Raw genomic sequence first — 14400 nt, 5'->3', positions numbered from 1 at the left:
TAAATGAACGATACGTATCACATTTATTGAAACTGGGCACATTTGTTGAATTTGTAGGGGAATTACAGGGTACTTTTTATGTTCGTGAAAATTGGGTGAAACTCTAAGACTGCAATAACTCTGACAAATTTATTCAAAAATATTCAACGACTGAACTGCGTAAAATATCAACAACGCTTTTTGTCACTGACAGTCAGTCTCCTTTGATCACCGGAACTTATCAAATAGTATCTTTGTTTCCAGGGCTGCCAAAAATAATCAAAATTCACGTCTTTACTACGCGCCTGACATAGTGCACCTTTCCTGTGTTTATTTTTGGTTCAAATCGGTCGTATATCTATTATGAATGCAACTGAACAAATTATAATAAATAAAATAAACCCACGAAACTAACAGTTAGATTGCTGAAGCGACAATAACATTCTTAAGATTCCTAGAATTCGTAAAATGTGATCACAATTAAAAAACATATCAGGACAAAAAAAAAACACCATTGAAAACTTCAAATAGTCGAAACTCCCATCTTCAATTTGTTTAGATACACACTACATAAAAGTTTTGGATATAACCACCAAATATGGAGTTCCCCAAGGCTCGGTACTTGGACCGTTATTGTTCATCATATATATAAACGACATCTGTCTACATACTACTAATAATACTTCTACTATTTATTCTCTTTGCTGACGATACTTCTTTTATCAACACCTCTACAAATCTATCTACACTTTTACAAATGGCAGATAAATCCATTCACAATGCAAAAAATTGGGTTTCCGCCAACTTCATGCAATTAAATGATCAGAAGACTCAAAAATTCATCATTTCAACAAACAACAACTATACAACAGGTGCACATTGTGAACTTCTTGGTATTACAATCGATGACTCTCTTAATTGGTACATGCATACAGAAAATTTAAACAAAAGTCTATCCAGTATCTTGTTTGTTCTAAGAAGGCTATGATGTATTGTTAATCCAGAAATTTTGAGAAATACATATTTTGGTTTATTTCACTCCCGAATTAGTTATGGCACAATATTATGGGGTAACTCCTGCCATGCCGCAAAAATTTTCAGGTCTCAAAAAAAGGCCATACGCCTGATAACCTCTCTCCATAAATTTGAAACTTTACAACAAGTTGACTTCAGAGATGCGATTACTGAAAAATTCTGGCTATTACAAATGTACTTTTAGATCACTGTTTTTATAGTATTAATGAATTTTTAAATAGTTAATAGTCTATTGAATAATATATTGAACAATAATCCTTCACTGATATATTCATATTTGTGAAGTATGTTACTTTACAACATATTTTTAATGTGTACGTTATACTATATTGTGCTGTCCTTTTAAAACCAAATGTAACAAAAAGTTTTTTATTGATTTATATATACAACGTCTCTCTATGACCATTTTTGATATATGACATACTGTAAACTTATTGTAAAACAGTCAAATAAATCTATCTATCTATCATCATACGCAAGTGTCATCGTGTTTACTTCGTACAATAAACCGCAGTCAAATCAATAATTAAATTATCTCATTATACGTATTATTATATATCAAAGGGCGACAAATCTACTAAGAAACTGTTAAAATATGTTTTTCCGTCAACCAGTTGTTACCTTCTTATGAACGGCAACCCTCAGAAGACAAAACTTGCAAGGGAGTGAGTGTTTTCACAGAATTATTATTTCTGAACTTGTATTATGTAGATGATATACTTATGAAGAATGGTGAAGAACTTATCTCATAGAAAATACACCTGACTATATGATAAATATAAAATATTGGTTAGGTATGAAGATCAAGTTGATTTTTCGATTTTTTCGAACGTTATTTCCGTTACAATTGTGATTTCCCATAATAACATCATGCATTCTAGAAGTTTACCACTGACAATTCTTCTGCGATCGCTCCGATGTTGACGCTGAAAATACTTCGACATTTCACAAGTTTTTTCGTTTTTTTTTTCGTGCGATATTTTCCTTGCCCTATTCATTATGTATCAAAGCATGGAGTACGTAGGTAGGATTGAACTGAGTCGTTAAATTCGACCCTTCACTGCAACCCATGGTGGTTTACTGGGATCCACTCCTATCGAGATTTAACCGAATAAACCAGCTTATTTGAAGCCGATTTTTTATTTGCTGAGTGATCTTCAAGGTCAGATGGCAAACGTGGGGTTCTGCTAAATGCTGAAAATCTAATCCAGTCCGCGACGGAGTAGGTATTGAGTATGTGCTTTATTACCAGGGCCTGAATAACCTCGTGAAAAATTATCCACTCCAAGGTTGACAGATTATGTTACATTTTTTCAATCTAGTGTAGACCTGATCGGATCACAATCTACGACAACCTGATTCAGATAGGTAAACAACACAAATATGTGGCTTGGAAAGTAGGTGACGCATTTCAAGGAGATGCTCTCTCATTTCTGCAGGGTACTAACTGTATCCATCAACCAGAAGACGGTCTCCTGGTCCTTTCAGGTGATCACTGATTTCATAGATTTTATAATTGTGAAAAATTATTTTCAGTGATAACATTTAACATGTTTTCTCTCCCTCTTTCTCTCTCTCTCTCTCTCCTTCCTCTTTTTTTATTTTTTCTTTGTTTTTTCTCTTGTTCAGTTTTCTTTTCTTCAAGGCTAGAACTGAGATCAACAGTACCCTTCCCGTACATGTTGTACCGGAAGGGTACCCTTCCGATGCATGTTGTTTCTAGCGTCATTTGTATTTTTTTTTATTATTTTCATAGATTGAATATTTATTGTTTTTATACGTAATAAGGAACTACAAATGAATATTATAATTATTATTATTATCTGTAGTCATGCAGCTCTGGAATCATTTCTGTTAGCCATCTTCTGGAATAACCTCTGTGGAAGCCATAATGGCATATTCAAGATACCTGTAGGCCAACTTCTGGAATGAACTCTACGGAAGACACAATGGCATATTGTAAAGATTTCAGTTGATTGGTCGATACTGAGGTTGTTGAATATTCAAAGTGCAAAATTCCCACCCCAACTACCACAACAACCTTTCCACATAAGAGCATTCGGAAGTCAGTTAAACCTGACTTTAGATTCAGTCAAGCAGGACTTTTTTGCCTTTGGTTTCTGTGAATCATTGTTTGATGATGCAGGTCACCAGAGGCGATAGCATGTACAGCACAGGGAGTTTGTTTTCCTCTCCTAATACAGACTCTGCTTCTGCTGCTGAAGAATTTAAAGCAAGGCAGATTCGTAAAATATGCTGCTCTTGAGGAAGTGATAGGTCACTTCCAGGCTGTACCTCTTAGCCTCCTAGATTTTTGACAGGATCGAGAATTGAAGAACTTTCTTATTAGTCAGTGGGCTATGCTTGAAGACTGGCAGTAAACAAATCTAAAGAAATGAACTTCAAATGTTCAAGCCAGGCTCGAAAATACCTAAACAGTAGGTTTAATGGACTGACGCCTATCAGAAAACTACTCTCCTGGCTAATACCACGAAGGGCGTTGGATTATATCCGACAGGCGTCAGTGCAGGAATCTTCACAGAAAATTTCCTGCATATGCAACTGGCAATACAACTGAAAGAGTCGACCTTCAATTTTGGAACGGGCACACTTGCAGACCGGGTTCGGGCTCATTAGCCACTTATCAGTGCAAGATAGTGGCCATCATCGACCTAAAGTCAATGATATTCCATAATTAATAATAATAATAATAATAATAATAATAACAAGTATCAGCACAAACTTCGACAGATCTGGTCATCGGAACTGTCGGGGAAGAACAAAGTAGCTGCAACAAATATGCTTGCCGTTCCAATCTTACTCTACTCCTTTGGAGTAGTGAAGTGGACTCGGGAGGAGCTGTATCAACTCGACGTAAGGACCCGAAAAATGATGCATCTCTATAGGAGTTTGCATCCCAAATCGTCCGTTCCACGGTTGTACTTCCCCCGACAACAGGGAGGTCGTGGACTTTTGAGTTTGGAGTGTCTACATGACAGAATGGTACTGGATACAGCCTGTAAAGTCGTCAGGAGTTCGGATCCCCTTCTCTGCATGGTCCGTGACCATGAGAGAGCAGGAATTGGAGCATTTCTCCTTAGGGCAGCTGCTCGAGCAGCTGATGAACTCGGTATAGTTTTCGACTCTGAACGAGGTGACTACAACTCTGTCACCGAGTTGGAACCCGTTCAGCAAAAAGCTCAGATAAAAGCCGCAGAGATCACCTTACTTCTGCGGAGATACAGGGATAAGCCGATGCATGGGGTCTTCTTCAATAACATTGAAGACCTTGGCTTATCAAAGCGCCTGACGTTCGCTTTTCTCAGGTCGAGTGGGCTGAAGTCGGAAACTGAGGGGTTCATCATGGCTTGCCAGGATGGTGTCTTCAACACCTTAGTCTACCGCAGTCGCGTGATGGGTATAGAGGTTCCTGACACAAGGTGCAGGGCCTGCCGCGAGGCGCCCGAGACCCTAATGCACTTGCTATCAGCATGTCCAGCATATGCGGTCTCGGCCTATATCCATCGACATAACGCGGCCCTAAGAGTGCTATATTACCATCTACGGCACTCTTACGGTATTGACGAGACACCGGTGTTGCCCTACGCTCCGGAGGATATTGAATCCGTTGTGGGGAACGAGAAGTGCCGAATTTATTGGAACTATTCGTTCCCCACCCTCAGGCTCATACAAGCTAATAAGCCTGATGTAGTCCTTCTCGACCACCAGACCAAAACGATATTTGTCGTGGAGTTTTCAGCTCCTCGCGAGACGAATATCGTCAGAAAAGAGGAGGAAAAACGGATAAAATATCGAGATTTTCTCTTCGAACTCCGCAGACTCTATCCAGATCACTCTGTCAAGATGGTCGTTCTGAGTATTGGAGTCCTTGGTGGAATGATGTCTTCTCTACTCTCGAATCTCAAAATCATACCGGCTTGCCGCACTAAGGCAGAAATCTTAGCCGCACAGATGCAGAAGGCCAGACCAGCGTACACTACGGTGAAAAAAAAAAAAAAAAAAAAAAAAAAAAGTCTTTATTGTATTAAATGACATATGATATACAAATGAAATGAAAGTGTTGGCGAAGTCTAGCTCAGAGCTATTCTATTCAACCAACAGGGGTTTGAACCCCGATTTAAAAAAGAAAGTTCACAAGTTAGGTAAACGATAATTTTAGTAAATGGCTGTACTTAGTGGATTACAAAAATAATTGAGTGGCGAGTAAACATAAATAAGTTATACAGGTTAATCACCATCACATATACATTATTGAAAACTTACTAGCCTGAATAATTGCAGTCAATTAAAAGGTAAAAAGTAAATTATCAGAATTTGCTATATTACATCATTGTGTGAGTAATAAATAGTTCTTCAATTTATATTTGAATTTATTTATGTTATATAACTTGAATTGGTCAGGAAGAAGATTGTACATTCGAATGGAGTTAAAAATAAAAGATCGTTGAAATATCGCAGTTTTGTGCTGGGGCATGGTCAGGGCAGATCTGTTTCTGACATTTTTTGAATGTATTCTAGAACGTGGAATGAATTTATGCAATAGAGCTGGTGGGTTGGACTTGTTTAGGAGTCCATGTGTGAATGAACCCAAGTGGAGTTGCCGTCTATTCTCCATGTTCAGCCAGTTGCACTCTTTGAGTTTATGGGAGATGGAGTCATATTTTCGTATTCCATAAATTAGTCTGCAACAACTATTCTGCACTTTTTGTATCCGATTACTATCATCTTTAGTTAAACAGGGACCATAAATGAAATCGCAATAGTTGAAATGACTCAAAACTAGACACTCACACAAGGTTCTTTTCATTTTAATACTTAAAACGTGTCGATTACTATAGATCAGTTTGAGGGATAAAAACGCTTTACTGACGAGACTACTTATATGTTGAGAGAAACGTAAGTCTGTATCCATAACTAAACCAAGATTCCTAGCGGAATCACTAGCTTTGAGTATATTATTATCAATTTTCAGTGTCATATTATTTTTTAAAAGAATTTTATTATATCTGTTTCCAAAATATAGTACTTTAGATTTGTCAGGATTGATCTTTAAGTTATGCTCATTGGATATTTCTTTTATTTTATTCAATTCATTGTTTATAATATCTTCAGTGATATCTAGATTTTCGGTACGAAAACTGATATATACCTGTGTATCATCAGCAAAAGCCTGCACTTTACAATTATGAATATTCTTTAGAATATCAGCTGTGTATATAATGAAAAGAAGAGGTCCCAATATAGACCCTTGGGGGACTCCCAAAAGTATGTCAAGCGAAGATGAATATGATCCATTATTCGATATTTTTTGAGAACGCCTTAAAAAGTAATTCCATATAAGAAATACTGAAGATTCATCAAAGCCATAAAATCTTAATTTAGCACAAAGCAGCTCATGATCAATAGTATTGAAAATCAGAATTCTTTCAGAGTATTTCATTTCTCTTCCTAAGTTGGAGCGAACAACAAAATGTCACTCCATCTAGTGGACGAGGTACTAACCAACTGCATATCCGAAATTTGCCCGATTCCTCTGAATAAGGAAGAAAATCTTTCCAATTAGTCAGTGGGATATGCTTGAAGACTGGCAGTAAACAAATCTAAAGAAATGAACTTTAAATGTCAGTCCATTCAACCTTCTGTGTATATATATTCGAGACTGGCTTGAACATTTAAAGTTCATTTCTTTAGATGTAATTGAAGAACTGTTGGATCGTTCTGTCTATCTCCTCTGCAGATACAGAATCAGATTCATTGATTACTTCATGGCCAATAAAGGTTTTAACGAGTAGCTAGGGAAAGGAGGTCCATCAGTGGACGACGAGAAGTTATAGGTTTGCTTACAGGTGTTTAAAATATACAACAAAAAATATCTTCATCGAAGGGTGTTTGAGTGTATTGCTTTTTTACAAAACTCTGAACGTTTGAAAACTGTATGGGACATAGGTTTTTGTATAAAAAGACTGTACTTACTTTAGTATATCTTTTCCAATGACATGTACTTCAGGTGGCCAGTATTTTTGAAAAGTTGTCTCATCTCTGCCATAACCAGAAACTGTGAGGTAATTTACTAATGCATCGAGCCAAACATATACAGTTTGAGAGGGATCTCCTGGAACGGGAATTCCCCACTGCACTCTGGAAGTTGGACGAGATACAGACAGATCATGGAGACCGTCTTCCTGGTTCAATAAATCAAGTAGTATTCTCTGGAATTTCTTTGGGCGAATTACCTTTTCTAAAAAAAATGGAAAAACATTTTTAATGACAGATAGGGCTAGAACCTCTGGCGTAGAATAAATCCAAAACAATTGCAATTATCTATATACAATAGGTCACACAACAGACACACAACATATGCCCACATTAGGTATGATTTTAACCAACGAGAAAATCAACTAATGCCAAGTAAAGCAAATAAATAAGAAAGAATCGAATAGTAAGGAGAGTATAAGATGACTTGTGAAATTTCCAGTGAAATATCTTAGTAAATTCGTCTCCGTTTCCAAGAAAGATGCTGATTACCAGTATCATTTTACCAAAATAAATGGGCTGATTACCAGTATCATTTTACCAAAATAAATGGTGGGATGTTGACATTTTAATCAATTCCGTTTACCCAAAAGATTGTTTCGGCATAAATAATTCTGTTACAAACCTGACAAAATATAAACGTCGCAGCTCATTCCGAAGAAGACACAGCTATTGTTATTGTGTAGTTGGAACCTTAAGCAAATGAAAAGTCAAAAATTATTTTACTTCTACTGAAATTCTCCAAATGCTTCTAAACATTCCAGTAACCAGATAAGTGGTTATAGTTTCGTTTTAGGGTTAAAGATATAGATTCTTCGGAGTATTGAAGATGGAGTATTGAGAATGATGACTTCGTATTTGCCCCTGCTTTTAAAGATGCCAAGAATGTGTATCCCAGAAATAGAAGTCCTTCTAGATACGAGTTAACCAAAAGGGTGGGAATGAAAATGAACTGAACTTGGATGTCATGGTATCCTCTTATAGGGATTCAGACTCTTCGGACCTAGGGGCGGTTCAAGTATTACGTAAGCACTATAGAGGGGAGGCGGGTCTTTGCTTTGCTTATTTTTGATGACATGGGGGCAGGGGTCTAGATAGTGATTACGTCAGCAGTGGTTATTTACTTTTTTACACATATGGCAACCCACACATTGTCTGCGTTTGAAAAATGAAAAATTCATATAACAATGTTTAGGTAAGCATGGGAGGGACGGTAAGAGCTTTGCTCAATTTTGCTGGTGAATAATTATAATAATTGTGCTTAGGTAATACTTGAACGGCCCCCTACCTCATATACAGGTAATTTGTTCTGAAAAATTCTAGAAGACACATCTATAAAAAGATCCAACATCATGTACGAGGTTGAATGTAAGTACCCCGCGAAACTTCTATATTCACCTTATTTTTTTAATAGTGGTAAATTAAAAAGGCGAAATAATATGTGAAAATATGTGAGATATTTTTTAAACTTGAAAAACTTAAAAAAACTGTTTCAGTGAATTGTGACGAGTGTTCTTCACGAAGTCACGGTAAACGTGAAGTTTTTAAAAACGTTTATGCATTTCCCGAAAATGAAGCAAGATGTCTTTCATAAAATATAAGATATCACCCGTTTGATACCTATTAAATTATCAATAATCATTTCATTGATGAATATTCACCATTTCTATTTATCCAATATTCCAGATCATTTCTGAAGTTGCTCAGTTTGAACATGTAATTCTGCTCTGTAGTCCACTCTACAGGATGTCCACTTTCTGCAGAAATGTAAGATTCAGTGCCATCGTTTTCTTGTTTTTGTTTGAGCTGAGAGTTGCTCAAAAAAGTTTCATCTTGAACGGAATACCATCCCTCATAGCCGGAGAGGTAAAAATGTCCTCTGTTTTCTATGGCTTTCTGGAAATAATAATAAAATAACATATATTTGTACAGTTCTCAATTTGTTAAAATAGAAGAGAGGTATTATTATTTAGTTCCTAGCGGGAAGTCACAAAAGAATAGTTAGATAGCTTAGTCAAAATCGGAGAGAAAAAAACTACACTCTAGGACTGGACTCTGAAGAATCCAAGTTCTTGTGGGCGACGTGAAATCAACTGCTTCGGATTCTCCTGTACACTCTCACAAACAGCGGCAGGTCTTGCATTTAGTCGACGTACGTGTGTTGGTCGATCGTTTACTGAACCAGTGGACCCAAATCCATCTACCACATTGCGAATAGTCCTCTCGGAAGGACGATTATGGCGGCCGTAAAATGGGCGAAGCGCGCGGTACGCTGCCCGAACAGGACATCCAGTTTGATAAAACAACTTTATTATTTGTACGGGTTGTTTATATGTCCATGGTGATTTGGCAAAATAGACTGAATAAATGACAACTAATTTGACAAATGTAGCTTCAACAAAATGGCCGTTATCAATTTTCAAAGTTCGGATGTTTCTGTTGGAAGATCCCATCCCCTCTCATAACTAAGAGTGGTGGAATGGATATTTTGGAAGAGTGAGGATTACAATTTATGTGGATCCCATAGATAGCGTCTTCGTATGGAAATATACCTCCTTTTTTATTTATTTCCATAGAGAAAGATAATGATAACATGAAATTCAATGAACGTCAATATTCCGCCCCATTCAACCTCACTGATAATCCACAGAATTTTTGAGAACACGTAAGAAGAGTTTTCACCAGATCTTATGAAAATTTATGAATAAACTTTTTTTTATTTCTCACCCAAAACAGCTCCACAGTCTTCTTGTGTTCATTACAAGTTGTCCTAATAAAGTCCGTATAATCGACATCGAATTCATTTGCCAGTCTTTGAAATTGCGAAGAAATTCTGTTGCAATATTCCAACGGAGACGTGTCGTTTTTATTAGCGGCCCGCTGAATTTTTGATCCATGTTCATCCGTACCAGTTGAAAACTTTACGTCTGCCCCTTTTTGGTACAGCCTCTGCCATCTCTGAGCAGCGTCCGCGATTATAGAGCTGTAAAGATGGCCGATGTGAGGATCTGAAAATAACAGGCAACTGCATCACAAAATATTGCTTAAAGATCAATGTTGTTCCTAACAGTAGGTGGTTTGTGTTCCTAACACTGAAATTTTCATCATGTGAAAATGTTTCGTGTTCACTAAGCAGGAGTCTGTCTGAGGAGTACAAAATTTGGACTATCTTAGGGATTTCTGTAGGTATAATGCAGAAACAAAATGCAACCCTTCTACTTTCTGAATGGAAAATTATCTTTCTCAAACGTATAATTATATTTAGGTACACCAATAATAATAAATAGTCTATAAATATTTCAAAAAAGAATGTTATACATTTATATAGTCTTTGATTAAGCGATTCCTATCTTTAAATTCAACTGAAACAAAGTGTGTGTGCAATTATGTGTGAAATACATCGTTCAAATGTCCGACACGGCTTCTCTTGGTGAAGCGCATGCAAAACGTCAAATTTTTTATGGCTTAGGCGTATACATCAGGCTGAATTTGGCCGATGACATGAGTTATGTTGGCTTTTAGGTCCGCTGTGGTTTGTGGTTTATTCGCATACACCTGAGACTCAAAAAACCCTACAAGAAAGAGTCTAACGGAGTCAAATCGCACGATCTCGGTGGCCAGTTCACATCACCTCCACGTGAGATGACCATTCATCAAGTCGCTTATGAAGAATATACAATGTGGCATGAGCTGTGTGGCACGTAACGCCATCCTGTTGAAACCATATGTCGTTGGTGTCCAGATCATCTAATTCAAGCCAAAAGAAGTTGGTTATCAATATTACTGGAGTTTTTTCCCAACACCAAACCGTTATTTTAATACCTCGACAAGTGTTTCGATCACCAAGTGATCATCTTCAAGAGGAAGATCAAGATTTTGATCAAGAGTTTGATCTTCCTCTTGAAGATGATCACTTGGTGATCGTAACAAGTGTGGAGATATTAAAATAACGGTTTGTTGTTGGGAAAAAACTCCAGTAATATCCATTACTACACCAAAGGTTCCAAACAGTGCATCACAAGTTGGTTATCATCCACCTTAATTTCATTAGTTCGGACTTCCATTGTCTAATATTATATAAAATGAATTGAAATCCTTAAAAGAAAGAAGGTCTCGATAAGGAACTAGACATCATCAAAAATGATCTTCAACGGAATGGCTACTCCAAAGCGATGGTGGAACATACTTTGACTAAAAGGCAGCAAGAGCCTCGAAAGGAAGAGAAATCGCCACAACCAGTGCTTACACCTCCCTACATCAGAGGATTATCGAAAAGGATAAAAAGAATTGGGTCCAACTACAACATCAGAACCTACTTCAGATCCAGAAACACTATCCAGAACAGCCTCACGAAAACCAGGTCACCAAACCACGTGATTTGTGCAGACACAAATTCGTTGAGCAAAAGATTTCAACAGTGATTGCTTTGTTCATTTTGGAATCGGTTTGCCTCATTTACAAAAATATATTCCTATTTGAGGCTTCATGCCATTTTATAGCACCCGTTCCACACCGTTGAAATTGTCAATTCCTTCAACAAATTTGGCCAGGAATTCTAATTATTACAATGGGGTCGAGATGTTTAATCACTTGCCCTCAGATATAAGACAGGGAAATTTGACCAACAAAATGTTTAGAATAAGAGTAAAAACATTTTTGGCTAGACCCTATTATAATTTGCAAGAGTTCTATAATGATAAATTTACGTGAGAAAATGTGCATATTTGAATTTAGGTTACATAAGATTTTTGTTTATATTCTTGTTTGGATATAAATGTGTGATTGTCTGGTGCAAAGGGTGTGTTTATTTATGTGATATTATATATATGTTCATGTGTCTATTATATAAGTTTTGATAATATTTTTAAACAAGTCTGTACACAACCATGTTGATACAAAATTTTGGCGTTGAACTATAGTGTATGTTGAACTTTACTTCTTTGTAGGTGTTTTATGTTCACATTTTATATTTCTATATTTACATTTGTATTCATTTTTCACAAGCTTTGTCCACAATATTTATTCTTAATGACAACATAATTTAATAATAACGTAACAAGTATGTTATTATTAAAAAAACTTGACCTGCGATTCCAAGAAATGCATTTCCCGGATACCCTGTGAGTGCGGAAAATCATATATCGGTGAAACTATGAGGCCTTTGAATATTCGCATTGCCGAGCACAAGAAACAGAAAATCAGGAATAGCAGAGCATGTTTGGACCCATCAACATAACATCGAGTGGTCCCAAGCTGAAGTCATACTCAGGGAGTAACACTGATTTAGGGGTAAATTTGAAGAAACCGCTTACATGTTGTCCAACAATGTATTCAGCCAAGCTGATGTAGAGATACGCAACATATAGAACCACATAATCAAGCGAAAAACGAACAACTCCCGCCAAACTGTCATTTCCCCCTAAACCGGAGCGGAAAGAGGAGATAAGTGAAATTACTCGATAAACCATAAATAGTCATCTCTCCGAAGAATTAGTCCAGTCATCACCCGAAGACCTTTGTGAAGACTAACAATCGAAACGTCGTGAAGTAACTTGGCTTAAAATGTCTTAATTTTTTTCATTTTTTGTTCAATTGTTGTATTGCCAACTGCTCCAGAGCCCATTCAGCGAACACACATCGTTGTCTATGGTCGTTTACCTTCAGTTCCTGGGTCAGTTGAATTTTTTACGACACAAAATTCGCCAAGTTGTGGTCTGCAAAAGCCGAGTTATTGTGAGTGACGTGAAATCGACTACTTTGGATTCTCCTGCACACCCTCACAGGCAGCGGCGATGTTTTCGGTAAATTTTGCATATCGTCGACACACGGGCGTTGGTCGGTGGTTTACTGAACCATTTTACTCAAATTCATACTATATTGCGAATATCCGACCATGGTGATTTGGCAAAACAGACTGAATAAATGACAACTGATTTGACAGATGTAGCTTCAACAAGATGGTCGTTATTAATTGTCAAAGTCCGGAAGTCCCCGTTGAAAGACATAACTGATATTTGTTTTCATCTTTGATAAAATTCTTGTGTTCAAATCATCTAGATGAATGGGTTGAAAAAATATTTAATATTCGGGATGACCACAGAGTGGCGACATTCAGATTTTATAATTCGAACATTTCTTACACTCAAACAGATAATTAGGGATCTACATTCATTCTTGATTTGAGAAACTCGGCCTCCAGTATACGGTGAGGTATTTTTGTTTATACATCAAAAATAAATACTTTGTCGTTGGGTGTCATTGTGTGTAATTAATTTTCTTGGAATAAAAAGTAGAATAAATTCACAACAAGTATTTTTCCTAAATCCCAGAACTGCAATACTCTTCTCGACGCGTGTTTCACCAAACAAATTTGCCTCAACTTGGTTCAGTGGTTTTGGAAATTTCTATAATCAGAAATCTCCACGATTCTTCAATGAAACCTAACGACGAACTTTTTCATCGAGTCCTCAGTGCGGACCTGCGCAACACAGTTGGAAGCACTGATAAGCGCTCGAATCAGGCCTTGATATTGGTAATAGTTTACTTTATTGATAATTTACGTCTCTGATGAAATACTCATATCAGAAACTCACTACCTTCTAGATGGTAATAAAGTAGTCCATACTGGTGGTAAATGGTAAATCACTTTAATTTCCCAGCTATCACTCCAATACGATAAGATAAAACGATTCGAGTATTAATTATCGACCAATCAGTTTTCTCTAAATTATTGGAAGTTATCATAGTAGTTCGAATTATAGACTTTTTCAAATTCACATAATCTGTTTGATGATTTTCAACATGATTTTCTCAGAGAAAAATAAGGAAACAGCATTGATTGAATCTATTAAAAACATTGCAAGGATGTTCAACACTAGTGTTGAAGTATTTCTAACATGATTTTTTTCGACCAAATAGTAATAAATAAATCATCATTATTCAATTCTCAAGGAAGTTTTATTATGGACAATAGATATAGATACAATTAAATTTTGTTACAAATGTATTATATACATTAATTACATTATTATTATTATTATTATTATTATTATTTATGAACATTAATATGAAAAGTACAATTAGAACAACTGCTGATAATAATACCTTGCGATGTTGAAGAGCCTTGTAATATATTTGAACTATCTGAGTTGACAATTTCATGGGCATTACCATTTAATTCTTGAAGTGAAGAGGACGGTGCTGTAACGCTAGATTATTCATTATTCATTCAGCAATAGCCTTTTTATAATAAATAGATTGATCGATGTAACCCTCAGCTACTGTTGTATACTTCCATCCTCCGTGCTTCTTAATATCCGTTATATTTGCTCT

At 36.4% G+C, this 14400-nt stretch overlaps 1 protein-coding gene across 1 annotated transcript in view; it reads right to left on the bottom strand.

Annotated features, from left to right (window-relative positions):
- The window catches only part of MetRS-m (Methionyl-tRNA synthetase, mitochondrial), a 58858-nt gene that overhangs the window by 39205 nt on the left and 5253 nt on the right, over nt 1-14400 (bottom strand). The window contains exons 2-4 of the mRNA XM_074175716.1: nt 9796-10076; nt 8730-8964; nt 7009-7273 (exon numbers count right to left, since the gene is read on the bottom strand). Of these exons, the coding sequence (XP_074031817.1) occupies nt 7009-7273; nt 8730-8964; nt 9796-10076 (781 nt within the window). The remainder of the gene's footprint in view (nt 1-7008; nt 7274-8729; nt 8965-9795; nt 10077-14400) is intronic.

This window comes from Leptinotarsa decemlineata, unplaced genomic scaffold (genome assembly GCF_025532065.1).
Source record: "Leptinotarsa decemlineata unplaced genomic scaffold, Ldec_3_MD MMD2_tig00001064_RagTag_RagTag, whole genome shotgun sequence".
Lineage (NCBI taxonomy): Eukaryota > Metazoa > Arthropoda > Insecta > Coleoptera > Chrysomelidae > Leptinotarsa > Leptinotarsa decemlineata.
The sequence above is the reverse complement of the archived record's forward strand: the minus strand, read 5'-3'. Positions and strand labels throughout refer to the sequence as shown.